This window comes from Oryctolagus cuniculus, chromosome 14 (genome assembly GCF_051225735.1).
Source record: "Oryctolagus cuniculus isolate XC-2025 breed Fujian yellow rabbit chromosome 14, ASM5122573v1, whole genome shotgun sequence".
NCBI classification, from domain to species: Eukaryota; Metazoa; Chordata; class Mammalia; order Lagomorpha; family Leporidae; genus Oryctolagus; species Oryctolagus cuniculus.
Genome location: NC_142880.1, coordinates 43986288 through 44008439, shown reverse-complemented (window position 1 = coordinate 44008439; position 22152 = coordinate 43986288). Strand labels below are relative to the sequence as shown.

General features: G+C 47.9%; 1 protein-coding gene across 1 annotated transcript in view; it reads left to right on the top strand.

Annotated features, from left to right (window-relative positions):
• The window catches only part of ANKH (ANKH inorganic pyrophosphate transport regulator), a 144514-nt gene that overhangs the window by 73493 nt on the left and 48869 nt on the right, over window positions 1–22152 (top strand). The window contains exon 2 of the mRNA XM_002713969.6: window positions 11995–12211. Within this exon, the coding sequence (XP_002714015.3) occupies window positions 11995–12211 (217 nt within the window). The remainder of the gene's footprint in view (window positions 1–11994; window positions 12212–22152) is intronic.

The window sequence follows — 22152 nt, the reverse complement described above, 5'->3', positions numbered from 1 at the left end:
AGCATAGGCATTTCGGTAACAGTAATGATGAAGGTGAGAAGTAAATGAAGGTTCTGAAATGTCACAGGGAGCCTTTAGATTTGAATGAACATTAGAATTTCCAGAGTAACACAAAGGTGCTTCTGAAAGTTTGTGGAAAATGGAATTAAAAGATAGGTTTGTGTCTCAGGTCACTGGAATAACACTCATTAGTGAGGCAACGTTTTCCGAGAAGGTCATCCCATGATACCCTGAAGAAAGCAACAGGAGAAAACAGAGTGTACCACACCCTGCTCAATATTTGTCTCCATTCTTTACAGAAACTTCTCCAGGTGTGGAAAGTGCCACGGAGCACCAGTGCCGTGTTTCAGCTTGCCCAGGGTTGTCTCCGGGTTTTCAGGAAGTGCTAAATATGGACAGCGCTGCCCGGAGCAGAAACTCTGACTTCAGAGAGCCCAGGTTTCACCTCATTGCTGCTCCCCTAAAACCACAACCTCATGTGTGGGTGTCAAGTTCTTGGCCACAACTCCATCTAAACAGAGCGAGGTGTCTCATTTAGGGAAGTATAGAGTCCTGAGAAAATAAAATATAGCTGGAAAACTACCGGAAAGGACAAATGATCTCACTTAGCTCAAGCCACTTTTTAAAATACAGAGAACCAGAACAATAACAATGGAAAATTACAGGAACCCAGACTGCTTGGGAGGATTGAAATACAGAATGGCTGGCCGTGGAAGAAGCTGTACCCATAGGGAGCTGTGGCCAGGTGTGTACTTCTGAAGGTTCCACCCTTCTAAAAATGTACATTCTCTGAAGATGTTGAGTCTAAGCAAGATGTTAAAAAGTGTATTTCGCCTGCTATGGCAGTCAGTTCCACTTCATGTCATAATAGCTGTAAGAGGATCATTGAAGAGGAGTTGTCTTTTATCAAAGGAATCAGGTGACGGCCTGAGCTGTTTCCTCACAAGACAAAATCATTACCTACCCTTAGATCTCCGTGGTTTCTCTAATCCAGGATGAGGCCAGTGAAGGAAGTAGCTGTCTTACTAAAAGTTGAAAAAGGGAGGGGGCTTTGAGCATTTCAGGGCATTTCTAGCTTGATTCTTTTTTGTAGGAGAATTTTGAAAGCTACTTCCAGAAGAGCAGCAGGATTATTTTTCACCGTGTAACCAGGAATGTCAATTTCAAGATCAGGGCCCCTGGAACCTTGGCACTTCCCCGTTGTGCCACCACCTCCCTTGAATGCCTGGTTGCCCCTACAAGCACCTGCTGCTTGGAATCTGAAGATCCCTGCCCTTGTGTGTGTCGATGGCACACTCAGCTCTTGGCAGGGTTCTCTCAGATCCTCCAGGATCTGTTAAGAGACTTCTCCTTTGGATCCAACCTTCTGATTTTCTTCTTACTGCAGCTAACTTCTGTTCCAGGATTTGACTCCAAGAGAGAACAGTTTGTTCTGTATCCTGGTTGACATCTAAAGGAAGTGGGGGAAAAAAAGGAGTCAGAAAAAAATCTTTGCTTTAGCTTTACACTCAAGAGGCTGATCACGTGGCCCAGCACAGCAGTCTGTTTGTGTCTGTGTCTGCAGTCAAGCAGGCCATGGTGCCCAGTGTGGGCACAGCAGGGGAGGCTTCTGTCTGTCTATTGAGAAAGTATCAGACTACAAAGAGGTAGACAGTGCTACCGTCACCATTCTGCATATCTCAAGTACATACGTTCTACCAAGAATTGGGGTTTTCATCCAGAAAATGATATTTACAGTTGGAGAGTTTCATTTGTGAATGGCATAACTTATAAATCTCGGTTAACATGGTCACCTGCTCATGTATTAAATTCCAGGTATTGTGTTAAGTAGATAATGGGAAAACTGGTGACAGATTAGCCCAGCCTTACCCCAAGGAGTTAACAGTCTAGGAGGAGCAAGCAAATAAACTGGGAACCACATACACCCCGGTGAGTTATTGAATGCGGCTGGGTCCTTGCTAGGTGCTGCAGAGTGCAGAGGAGGGGAGTTGAGAGAGAGACAGCAAGGACTAGAGGAAGCATGAAGCCAAAAGTGGGTTTCCTTTTTAAGATGGGAGAGCCTTGGGCAGGTGCAAACAAGGACGGGAAGATGCCAGTCAGGTAGCAGACATCTGACAGGAGAGAAAGCGAGCAAACTTGATTGGGGCTCCTGAGAAGATAGGATGACACACCAGCTGGGCAGCCCAAGATGTGCCCTGGCCAGAGAGAAGAGGGGAGGAAGAGTTTGGGACAGTGACTTGTGTTGTCTTAGGGAGACAAGCAACAAGAAATTACCTTTCTGCCTCATAGATTCTGTCTTCCAGATGAAGTAAGATCAGATTGCTGAATCAGAGGGAACAGGCAGCCTAGGCTACTGAGCACAAGGAATGGGAAAGACATGAAGAATGACTAAGCAGCCACGAGCCCCGAGCCCCACTGAGGTTGCAGACCATGGTGTTGTGTGCTTGGTCCCAGCAGCTCAGAAATCCCGGGTTGAAATCTACAAACATAGAAGAGAGTGGACTAGGTAAACAGATGAACCCAAGATCAGAGTTTTACAGATGCTGAGTTTGTGGGTACTTGCAAGGACCTGATTATAGTGCTAGCCTTGAGAAGTAGGCTAGAGTAATAAGAAGGGGAAGATGGGAGGAGCCAAGAGAAAGGCAGAGGGGTCAAGAGAGTAGTAAAGGACTTGTCACACCTTTCTCCTCCTCCCTTTCCTCCTCCTCCTCCCCTGCCCCGCCCCACTTCCTCCCTTTTGTGGAGATCCTTGGTACCTAACCAGATCCTTCTCAACTCCTTGCAATGCAAATGGCAAAGCAGATAAGCTGCACAGGGCAGCTATGAAACAGATGAGAAGTTCCCTGAGACTTTAAAGAGCCCGGTACTCTAACACCAGCTGCCTCCTACCCCTACCCCTGATAGTGGTAAATTCCCTCCTAACCAGGTAAAAACCTGGGTTCTAAATGCACCCTGTGTTCTCACAAGAATAGACTGTTGCCAACTTCTTTGCTTCAAATAAAGCAACCTGTCTCCGTTGAGGTCGGTCTCCGCCTCCTTTGTCCACCTCTCTTTTCTAGGAGTACAAAAGGCCAGAACCCTGAGCTATTCTATACAAGGTGAGTGAATTTTAGAAGCAGCAGAGGGGGAGAAATGGAAAGTAGACATGGCAGGATACAGCGGGCAGAGGGCTGGGTTTTCATGGCCATTCAGGAGATGGAATCGGCCTGGGGTCAGAAGTGTGACCATAGAGTAGGCAGCAGAAGCAGAACACAGGGCATTGGCATGGAGGGCGTCAAAGACTGAGCATTTCAGATGGGTTGAACATGCAGCCATCGTAACTTCCCTGAGATGAAATGCAAAAGAGATTATGAGCCACGTGGCAAAATGTCCAGTGACAGACAAAGGGGCCAAAAGGGACTTGACTTTTATCTGGAATTGGGCCATATGAGGAGTACAGTGAAGACAGGCGGGGGCTATTCATTGGAGCAGAACCTTCAGGCTCTTGCCTAGGGCCTTAGCGCTGGGATCAAAGCTGTAGGACAGAGGAGTCTGCTTGGCTCATCATTCTGTCACTGTGGCCCTGCCTGCGGGTCATTGGTTCAGCTTCTGTACTGAGACCCCCAAATTATCTACTTATCAGTGCCTTGCGGGTCTCCCAGACTGGAGATGACTGGGCAGCCCAGGCCTAGGCCTACTCCAGGGAGGAGTCCTCAGTGCCTGGGCCTAGGCCCCAGGGGTACAGCCTCCTTCCCTACTTGCATGGAACGCTTGTTGCTTTCATGGGCACCAAATGGTCAGCAGGGTTGGGGGTGAGTCGGTGCTCCCTCCCTTGCAGAATCTTAGGCTGCAGGTAGAGAGTTTCTGGTCTCCAGATACCACTGCAGATCCCCGGGTTTACAGATCTGACACTTCGTACCGACAAGGTCAGTGCATGCCTGTGGGATTAGGTAACCATTTCCCTGAAGGCTTTAATCTGTACTTTTAATATCCTGTGGTTTTGAAATCTTACTGTAAAAAAAAAAAAAAAATCAGGCAATAGAACACCATGAACCTGGCAGATACTGGGAGACACTGAAGCATGTGTGATCCAGTCACTGCTTTCTGAAGGCAGATACATTTTTATGCATTTGTTATTATTGTTAGTAGTAGTAGTAGCATTTGATGAAAGAGTGTGCCCCCAGCTGCTGAATCCCTCCCCAAATGCTATAAGGGCCCCAGACTAAGAGCCACAGCTGGGAACTCACTCTGGGTCTCACATGCGGGTGGCAGGAATCCAATCCTTTGAGCCATCCCTTGCCATCCCCAAGGGTCTGCATTAGCAGGAAAGCTGGAGTCAGGAACCCGACCTGGAGCCGACTTGAGCCCACTCACTCCTGTGTGGGATGCAGGCACCCCAAGTGATGTCTTAACCTCTAGGCCCAATGGCCACCTCCAGATCCATTTTTAAGTCAGATTCCCTGCGTTGCAGTGTGACTGGGGTGTGAGGAGAGCCCTGTGTGGTGTCATCTGTGACCGAAATGGGCCAAGGGAAAGGGCAGCTGTGTGTTTACAACCAGTACAGTGCTGCTAGATCTGGCCCCTGTGGTCAGCGACGTGTCCGCACTTGGGAAGTCCCACGAACGATTAGAAATTTGCCTTTAAACAGCAGGTGAACCTCTGTCACTGTGAATGCCTTGGACCCGATTTGTCCTGGAGCCATCCCAGACACTTCTTAAGCTAAACTTCAAGAGCATTGCCACTCCTCAGTAGTTGCTACAGCAACTCTTCCTGTTCTGGGCCAGCACCGCAGCTGTGTGTAGCGTGAGGGTGCTGGGAGCACAGGACCCAGCTGGCAAACACTTGACACTGGGGTGGTCACCGTGCAAGATGACGAAGAAGGCTTGAGCATCCCCACCTTTTAGGTTTATTCCTTCAGTGCTGTGGTGCCAAATCTTGGGCTCTCTCTTCCTTTCTATATCCTTTCTTCTTTTTTCTTAAAAGATTTATTTATTTATTTATTTGGAAGGCAAAGTTACAGAGTCAGATACAGAGGTCATCCATCTACTGGTTCACTCTCCAAATGGCCACAATGGCAGGTGCTGGGCTGATCCGAAGCCAGGAGCCAGAAGCTTCTTCCAGGTCTCCCACATGGGTGCAGGGGCCCAAGCACTTGGGCCATCTTCTGCTGCTTTCCCAGGACATGGTAGAAAACTGGATCCTAAGTGGAGGAGCCAGGACTTGAACTGGCGCCCATATGGATGCTGACACTGCAGATGGCAGTTTTACCCACTGTAGCACAGCACCGATCCCTCCCTCTCTAGTTGATGCCCTTGAGCCCTCTGCCTTTCAATCCTGTCTGGGCAGTTGGCCTCCTAATCTGTCTCCATAGCTCCGCTTGTTCTCCTGACTCCAGAAGTACGAAGCTAGAAGTTCCACTGTGCATCGCAAACCCAGGAAAAGGCTCCCAATGGAGGCTCTTGCTGTTTCCTCCTAAGTCTTTCCTCCCCTGGTCTCAGCTGCCCCATTTGGCCAGTGCCTCCAACCCAAAGACTCAACCATCATCCTCAGTTTCTCCCTTTCTCTCGTGGCCAACATGCAATCCATCACCAGATCAGTTTACTTTATCTTCAAAAAAGTTCTGCCACCAATCTGCTTCTCCTGGTCCCCACTGCTCTACCCAGTCCCAGCTACCATGTTCCCTGGGCTGGATTCCTGCAGAACTCTTGGTGGCCTGGGTCGTCCCTATCCTCCCATGGCACTTCCACTACCCAAGTTGGCATAGCGTATGTCCCACCTCTGCCCAGGTGTTTTCACGTCTTCCCATTGCTCTTGGAACAAGACACATGCTCTTCACTGTGACCTGGAATAACCTTAGCATTGCCTACTTTCCCAGACTCACCACCTTCTCCCCTCTGCCTCTCTTGTTGTTCCTCCCGGCAGGCCTTGGCCTTTCCCCAGCCCTTCACCCAGATGCATTTTTTTTTTAATTTATTTATTTGAAAATCAGAGCTAGAGAGACAGAGAGAGAGGAGAGACAGAGAAAAATGAATAGATCCTCCATCCTTGCTTTACTCCCCAAATGGCTGCAATGGTTGGGGCTGAGCCTGGCTGAAGCCAAGAGGCAGGAGGCTTTCTCTAGGTCTGCCATGTGGGTGCAGGGGCCCAAGGACTTGGGCCATCCACCGCCACTCTCCCAGATCATCAGGGAGCTGGATTGGAAGTGGAGCAGCTGGGACTTGAACTGGTGCCTACATGGGATGCTGGCACTGCAGATGGTGAATTAATCCACTGCATCACAGCACAGACCCCTAGCAGGCTCATTCTTGTTCTTCAGGCCTTAGCTCAATGCCACTTCCTTAGAGGAGTTGCCATGTCCATCTAAATAAGCTCCTCGAGAAGGGCCCAACTCACTGACATGTTTTCTTTTCAGTATATGTTGCAGTGACTGTATTGTTTGTGTGCATTTCTCTTCGTTCTTCCAATTTTTTATCATCTGTCATGTGATAGCCTACTGTGTCATTGGTCTGGAGATGTTGCAATGAAATGAAGTTCTCCACTCTTTGGAGCTTTTATGCAGGTAGATGAGACAAATTATGAGTAAGTCTATGCTACAATGTCAGGGAGTAGACATGCTATGAAGAAAAGCAGAGAGCAAACTGAGACAGAGGAAGCAGTCAGTGATAGAAGGACATACATGGATGAGAACCCAATGGGTGGTAAGAAGACCTCACAAAGAAATGGGTTGTGGGTGCTTTACTCAATAAATGGTTTTGAAGAAATAAACTATCAGGAGGAAATTCATAGTTCACAGGCTGTTCCAGGAAGATTGAAAAGTTAAGTGTGCAAATGAACTTACAAGCCCGAGCAAAATTATCTTATCAGTGGCTGGGTAGGAAGGAAAAGTTTACAAGTATTATCTGATGACTGACTAAAGAATATTTCGCAGCCATTATAGTGAATGAAATCCTGACGTTTGCAACAAAATGGGTGCAACTGGAAATAGTTATGCTAAGTAAAATAAATGAGACCCCACAAGAAAAATAGCATGTTTTCTCTTATTTGTGGCAGTTAATATATGGAGAGAGGATCTTAAAAGGAGGGGATTAAAGAACGGAGGGAAGTGAATATTCTTAGAATTGAATCCATGAACTACGTTGAATCTGTTCTCTTTGTATTCATGAGAATTGTGTGTTAGTAACATGCTGTGACCCTGAGACTGTAATGTATTAAATTCCTGTTAAACAGTTTAAAGGAATGAAAATAAGCTGATTGGTTGACTACATAGTGACTTTCTAGTATCAAAAGAAAGTCATGAGATTAAAAAATTAATAAGTTAGTGGAAATAATTGTCACACATAGGAGCCATTTAGAGCTAATAGCCTGCACGTAGAACAAACCCTCAATATGAAGCTTTTTTCTTACATTTCAATCAAGATTGGTTTTTCAGAGAATGTCTACATTTAATGTAGTCATTGAAAACATTGGATTAGTGGTAGATCTGACAACCAATTAAATCTTACCTTTGTGATTTATTTAAAGTTCATAGAAGTCAGTATGTACTTGAAAGTTCTTGGTAGGAAATAGCTAGTTCGGCATCCATTTAGCAAATGTTGGAGTGCTTATAGAGTGACAAGGTAGTGAGGGGTACAGTGTTAAAATAGACAAAACCCCTTGCTCCGGGGCCTTCCCTGAGCCAGTCACTGCTTGGTGCCTGTATGCTACCTACCTATAGCCTAGCTCAGAGTGGTTAGGTTATTTCAGGGAGAATAAGTACCTTGGCCCAAGCCACTCAGCACTTAAGTGATAGAAGAAGATTCCAGCTCAAGTCTGCAAGCCTCTGAACCCAGTGCACTCTGCTCAAATTACCGTAATTGTTGAGCTAAATGAAACTTTCTCACTCAGCCTCACTGACAGAGCTATCATTACCTGTTCCCTTCTTCCTTCACACCTGCCTCAGCACTGGAGTTAAGACTCAAATCAAGGAACCGTTGGTGGAAAATAGAAAGCTTTGCAGTGAATGCCTTAGACATGGGTGATGTCTTGTTGGCTATATATATATTATATTGTGTTATTATTATATATATAAAGCTTGGCCAAGAAGATACAGAAACAGCCTCATCCTGCATTATTTAGTCCTGCAGAAGATCCTGTGAGGAGCTTTGGTACTATATGTTCAGTAATATATATCATTTAAATTTTAACACATTTGCACAATATAAACAAGTAAAAAGTCATCCTCATAGGTTTGAGGAAGGGGGGAAGAAAAAGAACAAGAACATATATGGTTCTTCATGTCTGAGCAGCAATTAGGAGCTAATTTGAGTTCTCTAGAAGAAAAACTGTGTGTGAATCTTTGTGTGTTGTGATTTAATGAGCAAATGTTTTCCAAAGGGAGGAAGCAGAGTAGGGTGGTGGGCTAAGGTTAAGCAAGCGTTGATCAACAAGGATTGATCCTCACTGGAGTCTGCTGCCCACCGCTAGCCTCTCATCCCCTAGAGAACGCTGGAGAATGAGTTGTATTGCAGAGGCCCACAGTGGACACTGGGGAGCTCATCCTTTATACACTGGGTCAGCCAGTCACTGGCTTTATGATGCATGGGGATTTGGTGAGGGCTGGGGACCTGGAGTCAGATATGTTGGACCAACCCAGAGTGGCTGGGGGTACCTTACCCTAAGAAAGGGGGCAGCTGTGAGCATTAGTGGCCAACTCCCAGCAGTTGGGGATGGATATAGTGCCCACCCTTGTGGGTCTGGATGGGAGATCAGTTGTGTTCACTGCTGAAGTCCATAGGAAATTTGGTGAATGACCAGATAGTGAGTTTTGGTACACAGCTGGAGCCCTCTGACTAGATGCCAGCTGAGCACAGGGTTTATCACCGGGGAGCTTCTCCATCTTTGCTTTACTTAAGGGTGTAATAGGTGTGCAGTCAAGAGGCATCATGGCAGGCATTCCCTGTAGAAGCTGAGAAGTTTGAAAAAAGGAGAAAAGAGAAATTGAGACATAATTGGAAACAATTGTGAGAAATTAGTTTATGTAATACCAACTTAGAAAAATGATAATGAATTCCTACAAGTCTCAAACATTTTTATTCCAGATTTTTCCAAAACTTTTAAAAAATATTTATTTACTGGCCAGCGCTGCGGCTCAATAGGCTAATCCTCCACCTTGCGGCGCTGGCACACCGGGTTCTAGTCCCGATCGGGGCACCGGATTCTGTCCCGGTTGCCCCTCTTCCAGTCCAGCTCTCTGCTGTGGCCCGGGAGTGCAGTGGAGGATGGCTCAAGTGCTTGGGCCCTGCACCTGCATGGGAGACCAGGAGAAGCACCTGGCTCCTGGCTTCAGATCAGTGCGGTGTGCCGGCCACAGTGGCCATTGGGGAGTGAACCAACGGCAAAGGAAGACCTTTCTCTCTGTCTCGCTCTCTCACTGTCCACTCTGCCTGTCAAAAAAAATATTTATTTACTTATTTAAAAGGCATAGCAACAGGGTGTGGGGACAGGGGTGGGAGACAGACAGATTCTCCATCCACTGATTCACCCCACAAATGGCTGTGACAGCAAGATCTGGACCAGGTCTAAGCCAGGAGCCCAGAACTCTATGCTGGTCACCCGCATAGTTGGTAGGAGCCCAAGCACTCAGGCCATCTTCTGCTGCCTTCCCAGGTGCATTGATTCCCAGGGAGCTTGATTTGAAATGGAGCAATTGGTCTTCAAACTGGTGCTCTGATATGGGATGCGGGCATGGAACACAGTGGCGTAACCCACTGTGTCACACTGCTGGCCCTTCTAAAATCATTTTTACATATGGGTATTTTCCTGTAAACATTTTCCCCCTAACATTGCTTTGCAAAGAATTTTTCAGCTCTGCAAGCTTTCATTCTACTGGTCAACAATGTTTCTTCATAAAGAGAATGCAAGAAAGAATTTGAAGACCTTGAGTTTTGCTGATTAGTTCTACCTGTGCTTACACAGACTGTGTGTTTTGTTTATGGACCAAAGCATATATGGGCCATTAAACCAAGGAATAACCTCAAGTGAAACATTTCATAGGTTCTGAAGCACTCCCCTGCCTTACACTTTAGCATCCCTGAAATCTGAATACATCTTGTCATGAATGGCATCCAATTATAATTGGGAATTTCTTTTCCTTTGTTCGTGGTATATAAGCTAATAATGTACTTTATAATTGATACTGTCTCAGATTCAATGAAATGCAATGTATTGGTTTATCTGTTGTAGTTTGGGTCTTATGTATCGTGTGTTTGAAGATTAGTTCTTGAATTTTTCATAGTAGTCTACCTTTCCTCTTTCTTTTTTTTTTTTTTTTTTTTTTTTTTGAGAGACAGAGAGAAAGGTCTTCTTTCCATTGGTTCACCCCCCAAATGGCCGCTACGGCCGCGCTGCACCAATCTGAAGCCAGGAGCCAGGTGCTTCCTCCTGGTCTCCCACGCGGGTGCAGGGCCCAAGCACTTGGGCCATCCTCCACTGCCTTCCCGGGCCACAGCAAAGAGCTGGACTGGAAGAGGAGCAACCGGACAGAATCTGGCGCCCCAACCGGAACTAGAACCCAGGGTGCTGGCGCTGCAGGCGGAGGATTAGCCTAGTGAGCCGTGGCGCTGGCCGTGCCTTTCCTCTTTCAAGCACCTGTTGCCTCACTTTGTGTTGTGCATCTTAGCTTTCAGCAACCTAGAACCCAGACTATGGCTGTAACCCTGTATTTGTGGAGAAAATTATCCAGAGCAATTTGATTGACAGAGATAGGAATTAGACAGGAAAAAGATGTTTCTTCTTTGGGTTAACGTAACAGAGACTGAGTCTCTGGGTTTTATGAATGGGATTCTGTCTCTCCTGCAGGAGTGACACATGACAAATGACTGTAGCATATTTTTGAGAAATACGACTACGGTGGTGGATACATGTCATTCTACACTCGTCAAAGCCCATGGAATGCACAGCTGCAAGAGCAAGCCCTGACGCAAGCCATGGGCTTGGAGCGAGCACAGTGTGTCAGTGCTGGTTCATCGGTTGTTGTAAACGCACCACTCTGGTGTGGGATGGTGACAGTGGGCGTAGCTGTGTGTTTGTGGGGCAGAGTCTACGGGAGCTCTTTGTAATTTCTTCTCAGTTTTCCTGTGAACCTAAAACTGCTCTAATACATGAAATCTATGTTAAATATATATCTACCAAAAGCTGACAGTGACAAAACAGTGGCCTGTTTTGGGGGTGGAGGTGATATTCTAGAGAGTCCTGGACACACATTCCTGTCCCTCAGCTGTGACTCGTCTCCTTGGTGGAGATGCCGTCCCTTCAGGGCTCCTGTGCCCAATAGACTGTCCCGTGGAGGGTGCCGAAAGCGGCCCAGGTATTCTGTGAACACATCTCCCTGAGCAGGCATTGTACAGAAACGCTGCATGTAGTCTGATGGTGCCCTTTCCTGTTAGTGTGCTACAGAGTTCCAGTTAACCTACAGTGCAAATCAGGTGTACGGTCTCCACTGATGATGTAGTACATCCCTCCTCTACCATTTTCCGTAGCTCAGAACTTACCCTGTGCCAGGAAGGGTACATACTAACACAGGCACAGAGTTTAAGATATGCGCACGTGCATAAACATGCACACCTTCCTTCAAGAGGCCATCACCCACCCAATCGAAACTGGGTGACTCATTTCCAGAATGCCTGTTGCTGTCATTAGATTCAGTATACAAATTGACTTAAATGTTAGATTTAAAAAAAAAAAAATCAAGTAACTTTTAACCAAAACTTCCTAGAATTATTTTCTGATATTAACATAAAATGTTTGTTGTGGTTTTTTTTTTTCCCCTATCATTTTAATCTCAGTGGACAGGTGTGTCCTCCCTACCCCCTAGAGGTATTCAAGGTGAAGTTCACGTGGATGGAACTGCAGTGAGGTTTACCCTGCGAGCTGCTGGTCACGTGTCTGCAGGAACCTGGGCTGCGGCGTCTGGTGCTGGCAGCGTGGTCCCGGAGCCGAGGTGCTGTTTCTGACTGTCGCTGTCTTCTCCCTACACAGGCCTTGAACCGGGGCATCGCGGCTGTCAAGGAGGATGCTGTGGAGATGCTGGCCAGCTACGGGCTGGCCTACTCGCTGATGAAGTTCTTCACGGGTCCCATGAGTGACTTCAAAAACGTGGGCCTGGTGTTTGTGAACAGCAAGCGGGACAGGACCAAAGCTGTCCTGTGCATGGTGGTGGCCGGCGCCATCGCCGCCGTCTTTCACACCCTGATAGGTAAGGCTCCCGGCGCCACGTGAGCATCTGGCTACCCTCAACTCTTGCTCCTTTTCATTGATGTAATTGTTGAGCATGGAATTGTCAGATGAGTTTATTTCAGTGCAAAAATATTTTGAAAATATATGCATGGGTTTTTTCATAATATGTATTGTACATGACCTTTTTGAAGACCTTTGGTAGGCATGGCTTTCAAAAAACTTTTTGTACCAAAATGAGCTTGTCTTTTTATTTCATTTTTCCAGGAAATATCAAATTCATTTTTCAAATATTTTTTAAATAGCCACAGATTTACTGGAATAAGTGATTTCTCTCATAATTATCAAATATTTCTCATGAAAATGTCAGGGGCTAGAAGGAAGGAAGTTTATGTTCCCAGCTCACAAACATAAAATGTGGTTTTTCTGGAGAGCTGTAGATGTGTGTCTCCAAGGCCCAAGATCAGAGAGGGAGTGCTCTCATTGACAGGCAGTGGTACCTAGGAATTGCTTTCCTTCAGGTCAACAAACACCGTGTGCTTTTATTAGTGACACGCATGCATTCTGGTATGATCTTATGTAGTACTTTTCAAAATTTTATTTATTTGAGAGGCAGAGAGACAGAGTTCCCATCCATGGTTCATTCCCCCAAAGCCTAAAACCGCCTGCCCCAGGGGGAAGCCAGGAGCTGAGAACTCAGTTCAAGTCACATGGGTGATAGGGACTCATCCACCTAAGCCGTCACCTCCTGCCTCTCGAGCTGAGCAGTAGCCAGACAGAAGCTAGAATCAAGAGCAGAACCAGGACTCGCACCCAGGAACTCCCAAAAGGGATGCAGGCATCTTAACCTATAGTCTAAATACCCACTCCTTATTTAATCTTAAGAATAAAAATAGAATGGTTATTTAGAATTAATACTTATCAGTGGTGAGAACAAATGACATTATTTTGTTCATTAAAATTAATTTGTTCTAGGGTTTCATCATGTTATGTTATTCAAGGACAAGACTTGTCACCCTTGGCCTAACTTTTTTCCAGGAAACCCACACGCTGTGAGTGGCCGCACATTCCAGCTGGGCTGCCTTTGTGGTGGTGACACAGTCCTCAGGGCATGGTGTCAGAACCTCTGGCTTAGAAGCAGCTTTGCTTACCTGGCATAATAATTGAGTGGCACATCCCCTGAAGCCAGTTGCATGAAAGACACTGAATAAACCTATTGTGTACCTTAAAACTGTTGCCAGTTGTGTGAGAAGCGTGAATGCCAGTGGTGAATAAAAGAGCCAGAAGATTAACCTAAGCCACTCATCGTACTCCAGTGGCAGCAAATGTTTGCTCACTTCATTTTGAATCTGCAAGTAAATAGTGTGAGGCCTTTGTGGTTTCCCCTTTTAATGTGGCATAGAGTTTTGTGCTAAGAACAATGTGAAAGGGAGCAGGGCTGCTGATGGGCCACATGTGCAGGCACAGTGTTGATGTGAGCTGCCTACGTGGGGCTCAGAGCTTCAGGGGTGGTAGGTGGAGAGTCCATGTCTTTCTTTCCCCCGGGCTGTGTCCCAACGCCAGCCATGGACAACGTGAAGAGCGTTTCCGCAGATAGATTTGAAAAGGGTCATGTTCAAAGACAGCAGAGGGATTGAGAAAATTCCATACTTTTTTTTTAATTAAGGGAATTATCTAAATGGGTAAATTTGCTCCCTTTTGCAACTAGTCTTTTTACTTAGACTGCCAGATAAATCTAACATTCCCCATTCTGGCCACAGCTGGATGAAACTTTGGAACTAACAGATACTTCCAAGCTGTTAATAACAGTGGAGGAGAAGTGCAAGGCATCCTGTTACTCAAATTGTTGTGAGAAGCCCGTGGTCACTGAAAGAAAAAGCAACATCATTTTTCAAATTCAATCAAAGCTTTTCAATCTTAAAGTGGAATCATGAAATCTTAGACCTTAACCAAAAAGGTTCAGCATCCAGATACGTTAATAATTGTTTTTGATCACATTTGATATTTGTGCAGTCATCGCTCTTATTCCGTGCATTAAGGAAATGTCTTCTTCAATGCTGAGAAAGTATATATGAATTTCTTTTGTACACACGGGTGTTAAGGATCCCCCCCATCCCGTCATTAGCCTCATTTCGGTATTCTGTCCAGCTGCCCAGCTGCTCTCTTACTGTCTGCTGCATCCTGTGGCTCTGCTCTCCTCCCGCCCTCCTTTCCTGGGGATCTGTGTGTTACCATGCCCAGATCCTGCCCATTCTTGTTCCCATAACCTCCAGCACAAGCTCTATGATGTCCTGATAGGATGTTGCTCTCTCAGCGCCCCCCACGGCTGCCTCCCAGTGTCGGCTTCTACCTCCTGTCACCTGCATTACTCACTTCCACCCATTTTCACCTCCTAGTGATGCCGAGGACAGGCGCTTACAATTCTCTGGGGTAACTGCGCTTGTGACAAGGAACATTGATAGATACAACAAAGAAGCAAGCGCTCCAATATATTTGACTTAAGCAGCCATATCTGAAATCTCAGGTGGTCTTCCTAATTGTCTTCGCCTGGGCTGATACTAGAATGAGCATAGAGTCCCATGTGAACAGCCCTCGAGTGGAGCCCACGGAGAGTAATGTGAGACCGTGTATTACAAAGACACCAGGCTTAATTCACACTGTGGGAATACGAAGCAGAGGAATCTAAGTGTGAATTTAATTTTTCTGTGTTCTTTAGTTCAGGAAAAGCTAGTGCTATTTCCCATCACCTTAATGAACTTCAGACTTTTTATCAAGTTGTGATTTTCCATGGCATTTATGTCGGTGCACATGAGCACATAGAGCAGAAAGAGATTATTTTGGGGATTGGCACTGAGGAGCCTCATGGACTGAGTCTTTTTTGTTTTTTTAAGATTTATTTGTTTATTTGAAAGGCAGAGTTACAGAGAGGCAGAAGCAGAGAGAGAAGTCTTCCATCTGCTGATTCACTCCCCAGATGGCCACAGAGGCTGGAGCTACACCAATCTGAAGCCAGGAGCCAGGAGCTTCCTCTGGGTCTTCCACATGGGTACAGGGGCCCAAGGACTTGGGCCATCTCCTACTGCTTTCCCAGGCCATAGTAGAAAGCGGAATCAAAAGTGGAGCAGCCAGTATTCAGATCGGTATCGATATGGGATGCAGGTACCACAGGTGGCATCTCCACCTGCTATGCCACAGTGCTGGACCCTGGGTCATTTTTTAACCAGCTCTGAACTCTTGAGTTGTATTTCAGCACAACCTGTACCCATTTGCCCCTTATCTTTGCTATAAAGTAAAAGCAAGAATTTTACTCTGTGCTCTAAATTCATATTCTTGTGTATTACATTGCTGTTAATTCTGTCTAGCATTAGATATGATTTTTTTAAATTTATTTATTTGAAAGGCAGAGCAACAGAGGGGGAGATATATATATAGAGAGATCTTCCATCTGCTGGTAACTCCCCAGCCAGGTCTGGGCCAAGCTGAAGCTAGGAGCCAGGAACTCCGTGCTGGTCTCCTACACAGGTGACAAAGGCCCATTTACCACTGCCTTCCCAGGACCTAGCTTCCCATTAGCAGGAACCTAGATCAGAGGCAAAAGATACAGGATTCAAACCAGGTAGTTATATATGAGATTCAGGCATCCCAAACAGTATCCTAACTGCCGCACCAAGCACCCATCCTGTTTTATTCTTGAAAATATTACTTTTCCTAGCATGACACCCTCTATACATTTAACACATATGCAAAAAAAATTTTTTTTTTTTTAGTTTCTCAAACACTGGCAAAATCCACCCATTTCTCAGGTAATGATGATAATACAAACATGAGTCTAACTCTAAAGTGAGACACCAGTGGTGTTAATAGAGATCATCTTCCTGCTTTGAATGTTTGGAGCTCTTTTGCCTTAAGTCATTCTTCCCAGGACGAAGAAGAAAGTAGCAACTGCCTTTGCTTCGGTGCATTTTAATGTGATCCTGTCCCACTTCTACACAGTGCTCCAGCAGCAGGTGTCCTGAGGCCAGAGCCTGCCCTGTCCGCGAGAGCTCTGTGATGGTGAGCAGACACCAGAAGAGAGCGGGCATGAGGCTGGGAGGAGTCCAGGGCTGCATGTCCCAGGGCCTGGGGTGGCTGCCACGTGCTGGGGACAGGGAAAGGTCACCAGGTGGAGGAGGTTTGGAGCCTGAGACTAGGAAGAGCTCAGCTGACCACATGGGAAGCCAAAAGGAAGGGGGAGGGGAATAGGAAGAGGGCAGCGGGGCTGGGAGAGTCCTGCACAGAGGGAAACCGCAGGCTGAGCAGCGCAGCAGTGCGCTAGGCTGTGTGGGGCAGAGTCCCTGGGAGACCCTTTGACACAGGCGGGCCTTGGATGAGGCAGATTTATTAGTGTTCATGTATGGTTAACACAGCTTTAACTGCATAGCTTCTGTATATTCTGCTTATTTGCTTCTTAATAACATTAGCTGTCTTTTACCACTGTGTCGTCTCCTTGCCTGTGACGGGTGCCTTGGCTGTTGCATGAGGCTCCCAGGCCCTGGGGGAATCCTGGTTCCCAGGGTGATAGCTGGCTTGGGTTTTTCCCCAGTTTGGATGAACCTCGACACCCCATACTTTGCAGTATTTATGGAGAATCTGCCACTCCCTGCACAGTTGTCACTGAGAAGCAATTTCAGATGTGGCCATCTGCAGCTGTGAAAAATAAGCCGCAGATGCAGCTCCTTCCACCAACACCATGCCCTGTGTGTGTCCGTCAGCGGGGCTCAGTGAGACACAGAAACAGGCCCAGGGCAGGGGGCACTGAAGCTCTCTGCAGCTTCGTGTTATCAGTTGTGCATGTCCCAGGGCAAGGAGGTCCTGCCACTGGCTCATTCTCACTACACTGGCTGCAGTTAAGATCTTTTTCCCTGGGTTTCTTTTCTTCTTCTTTCAGGACCTGATGGTGAGAGGGCATTCTTCCCTCTTTTAGGACCTGGGGGTGGGTGTCCCCAGACAAGCGGGTGTGGATTCCACAGGCACTTCGCAAGGAATGTGTGGCAGAGATGGTGAGGAAGGGTGCCTCCAGAAAGTGCACTAGCAACACCCCCAGCAACCCAAACCCTGTGGGTGTGTTGGATCAACAGATTGAAGGCTAGAAGATTCCCTCTCCCCACCGTCACTGTCTCCTCTCTGTACACCCATAGCCTGGCTCCAGATCTGAACTGAAGGGACCATTCCTCGGCCTTCTTGGGCAGCTACCAGTAGGCGTCTTTTAGAGCTTAGGTGTAGCCGTGACTTCTGGATTCATCCATGAGGCCCCCTTTATAAAAACTGCAGAGCACAGTTTGCCACCCCACAGGCCGTGGCCATAGAGCAGGTGTTCTCTTGTCCCTGGTTTTGACTGCATCTTGAAATAGCAAAACTTGCTGACCTTGTATTTGGTTTCATTTGGGTCCAGCTTCATTGCACCCTCATAGAAATTGGCATCGCCTGCCCTCCTGATTGACGGAGATGTGGACAGCGTTACTATGGGTTTTGGCCTTATTTACATGTGTATTTTCAGCAGGGAGTTGTGAGGCCTCTCTCATGTTCTGAAGCAGCCTGGACAGTCAGCACAACTCGGGGAACACAACTTTTGCAGGTGCCTCTGCTCCTTGTTGAAGTAATTTCTACATTGGTTCTGTTTGCCAGTCTTTTCAAACTTTTCCATTATTCACGGGATATAAAAGAGCTCTGTACAGAGTGACTGGATGCAACTTGACATAATTTATACCAATCAGGGTGGTAGGAATGAATAGCCCATTTCAGGAGAGTTTCACAATTTGTTATGTAAAATAAAAAACCACACCGGTACTTAGTGGCTCAAAAACATAAGCACTTAATTTGGTTCACCACACTGTGGGTCAACTGGGTGGTTCTTTTGGGCTTGGCAAGGCTCTGCCTCTGTGGTCAGCTGAGGGCCATGAGATGGCAATGCTGATCAAGGCTGGCTTGTGGGTGGTGGACTCCCTGGAGGGAGCCAGGTGCTGGCCGCAAGCTGTGCCAGGGTCTCTGCCGGGTGCCTGCGCTCCCCTCCACAGTCTCTCCTGCTCAGCCAGGCTCACCTGCACTTCCTTAGTTGGCTGTGGCCAGGCTTCAAGGAAGAAGACAAGGAGATACGCAGGCCTCCTGATGCCAAGAACTGGAAGGGTTCACCATGGCCCCTGCTGCGTGCTGCTCACCAGGAGTGGCAGGCCAGACAGAGTCCAGGGTAGGGAAGTGGAGCAGCAGAAACCCATCACAAAGAAGGGGCTGTGAGGAGGAGGGGACAGTTGGGGACATTTTTGCTGTCAGTCTACCCCAGTCACTTCTTTGGGGGAAATAACAGATTTTTGCATTTATTCAGTCAACGTTTATGGAACACATACTCCAGGATTAGTGTTCTCTATCTAGAAGGCTTGGGACAGAAATGGTTAAGATTTCTTTTTTGACTTGGGAATATTTGCTTAGGTGTATGATGTATGTCTTAGGGACAGGACCCACATCATTCATTAATGTTTCATGTACACCCTAGACACATGGCCCAAAGGTAATTTTGTGTAATATTTTTAGCGGAACCTGTGTTCTCACTGTGGTCCATCAGGTGGGGACAGATGTAGAAGATTACACTTGTGCCATCGTGCTGGTGCTCAGAAAGCTCAGAGCTTGTTACATTTCAGATTTTGAGTTTTCAGAGTAGGGATGCTCAACCTGCACGTGGTAAACACGGGGCTAGATCCTGAAATGGAGCCATGACCAAGATGCGTTCGCTAGAGAAGCAGTCCCATGCCTTAGCACCAGGCGCAACTTCTGCTCTGCACTACGACCTCCCATTTCCGTCACTCATGTTACACGCAGGCGCGGGACCCCTCTCTCAGGCCTCAGCAATGCCTGCACTGCCTAAGCGCATACTTTGCAGACAGTGCTGTATCCTGCACTGGTGTCGCAGCTGTCACACAGGAAGCCATCCCCTCCACAGCTGTGCTCGCTGGCCCAGTGCCTCATACCTGCAACACACTTAGCATGTATCTGTTGCTGTTATTTAAGTGTGGCCTGTCTAGCGCATATACACACACACACGCACGCGCACGCACACTTGAGATAATACATTAGGAACACAGGGGATGAGATGACCCGCCCCAGAAAAGCCTTGCAAACAGGACCCAGTGGGTTAATGAATAGTATCTGTGGGACATCTGAATGTTGAGGAGTGTGAATTAGGGTGAAGGTTCCAGAATTTGCCTCCTAGGAATATGTGTGCTGTTCCTGAGCTGGGTGGAGGAGGCCCTTGCTCTGGTGGGAAGCTACCTGGGTGGAGACCTGTGGTGATTAGCACTTGTCTTTCCTGGTTTGCAGCAAGCATGAGTAACAACTGCATGAACAGGTTTGAGAGCCACTGGCCGCAGGAGAGGCCCGTCAGCCTGGCTGGCTTTGGCAGCTGCTCGTTGTTTGGGCGAGATCACAGCTGTGTACCTGTGCATGGGCCACGTCCACGTCCTCGTGCTGTCCGGCTGTCATGAAGTCTGTCTGTTTGTGTTACGTCTGTTGGTAGACTTGTTAAATTCTGGGTGACAGTGTTCTGCTCTTCTTGAGGAAGACACACAGTGTCAGGACAGGCTTACCAAGGCAGCCTCTACAAGTTCAAGGTTACTAAATGTTGCCAAGGCAGCTAGCCTGGTAATTACCCACTGCCTGCAACATGCTTCAAACAAATTGCCCCCAGTCAACAGCTCTGGCTGGAAATAGCTCCAGGCCATGGGAGGAGGGAGCTGGGGGCAGGAGAGGCTGGACAAGAACAGTGGCTGGGAATTTTACTGCACAGATCCTACGGTGAAAACAACCTTGGCAGCTGACAATCTGACTCCTCTGCCAGGTAGGGCAGGAGTTAAGAAAATCAGGGAGCAAGTGTTCCTCTCCTTGGCTTGCAAATCTTTGCTGTAGTAGCTGACAGAGACTAAAATGAATAGAAGTACAAAGAAGCAAATCTGTCTCCTTAACATTGATCGTTTCTTCGTGGTGATAACACTCCAAATCCCCTTTCCAGCTCTGGTGAAAAGCACAATGCATTCTTGTTAACTGGTGTCCCCCTATTGTGCAAGAGAACTCAAACCTTATTTCTCCTAACTGTAGCATTATTCCCAAAGCATCACCTAGCGCCCCCTAAATACATAGTTATTATAAAGCCAATAGAAAAATTTAAATTAAAAATAAATTATAAAAAATAAGCAAAAGCAGCCTTGAACCCAGAGAACAGCCGAGCCTGCCCCACATGCTGTGAACAGCAAGAAAGAGTCACCCCTGTCCCCACACTGTCAGGGGAAAGTGAGAGCCCCCTGCAGTGCTGCAGACCCCCGAGGACTACAAGGGTTTATGTAGAAGCCCCATTTTTGGTGCTCTGGTTAGAATCTCCTATTCAGCAGGTGAAGTTACAGGGCAGAGGGCAGCCAAATCCTACTGGTTCCTGGATTCCTGGGCAACAGGTGCTAACCGCATGCCCTGCTGCCACCGCCCAAATGCACACGTCCGGTCACCTCTCACCACCAGCCCAGACTCCAACAGGGGGCTGATTCCTTCTCCCTGTCTCAGAAGCCAGCTGTGTCTGTTCCCTGGGGCTGCCTGATACAGTGCAGCCAGGACCACGCAGCAGTGGGCACCTTCCAGATGTGTCGGCAGCAGGTGAATGCGTGATTGTGTAAACATCACCGAGTGCACTCCGCAAGCTGAGACGGCCACGGTGTCCTGGGCAGGAGGAGCTCCTGGCCCAGGCGTTGGCTGAGAAGTAATAAGTAGCACGACTACCACGGCCTGGGCGTCTTGCACAACAAAGTGTGTCACATCAGTGCTGGAGGCCACAAGGCGGGGATCAGGGTGTCAGCAGGCTGTTTCTTCAGAGGCTGTGAGGGAGGGGCTGTCCCAGGCCTCTCCCCTCATGTCTGGGGCTTTGCAGCCATCTTCGGTGCTCCCTAGCTTGGAGAGCCATCACCATGCTCTCTGCCCTCTTCCCACAGCGTCTCCCTGTGCACCTGTGTCTCTGTACCTGGAGTCCCCCTTTATCTAAGGACCCCAGTCATGTGGGGTTGGAGCCACCTGCTCCACTGGACCTCACCTTATCTAATGATGTCTGCAGTGACCCTGGTGCTGGAGTAAGGTCCCCTCGTAGGGCACAGGGGACCAGGACATCAACATCTGCATCTTGAGGGGACATCATTGAGCCCCCAGCACTGCCGTTCAGCGCCCCAGCCTTTCCGCAGTTCTGTGGTCTCTGGCCACTGCTGTCGAGGCCACTCAGCTGGCATTCTGCAAGGAATGTAACCTTTCTCGGGATGTTCCAGCTCCTGCGCTATTCATAGCCAGCCCCACGCTTCTGCACTTGTGTCGCTCTGTTCGCCCAGCCTGGCTGCCTTTCCCATGGCCAGTGGCCTTTGCCCAGGGGCACCTTGGTGTGGGGAGGCCAAGATAGTCCTTGAAGGTCCCTGCACAGTGAGCATCTGGTGACCGACTGAAGCAAGTGTGCAGATAAACAGCACAAGGATAAACCCCGAGACAGAGTGGCCACGGCTTGGCTCCCCAGGGAGGCCGTGTGTGTGATTGACATCCCTGTCGGCTTAGGTATGTGCCAGTGCATGTCTTTGCTGCTAACCCGGCTGGCACTTTCCCCGCCCATCTTTCCCAGGTCAAGTAGAGATGCCTCTAATCCGCTTTGCAAGGCTTCTGAGCCTCCTGCCTTCATGGCCTGCACCTAACCCGTCCCATCCCCCAACATCCCTTCTCTCTCTGCCAGGTCAGGCCCTCTTCTTCCTCGGGGGCTCTGATGCCCCCCACTCTCCTCACACCTGGCACCTGTGCCGGCCTTTGCTCACCTTTGCATCAACCCTTTTACTTTTCCACCTCTGCCCCTTGGCTGGGGGGACCTGGAGCTTCCTTCCTGCCCCCTGCTCTCTAAGTCAGAACCATCCCAGGTGCCTACTCCTG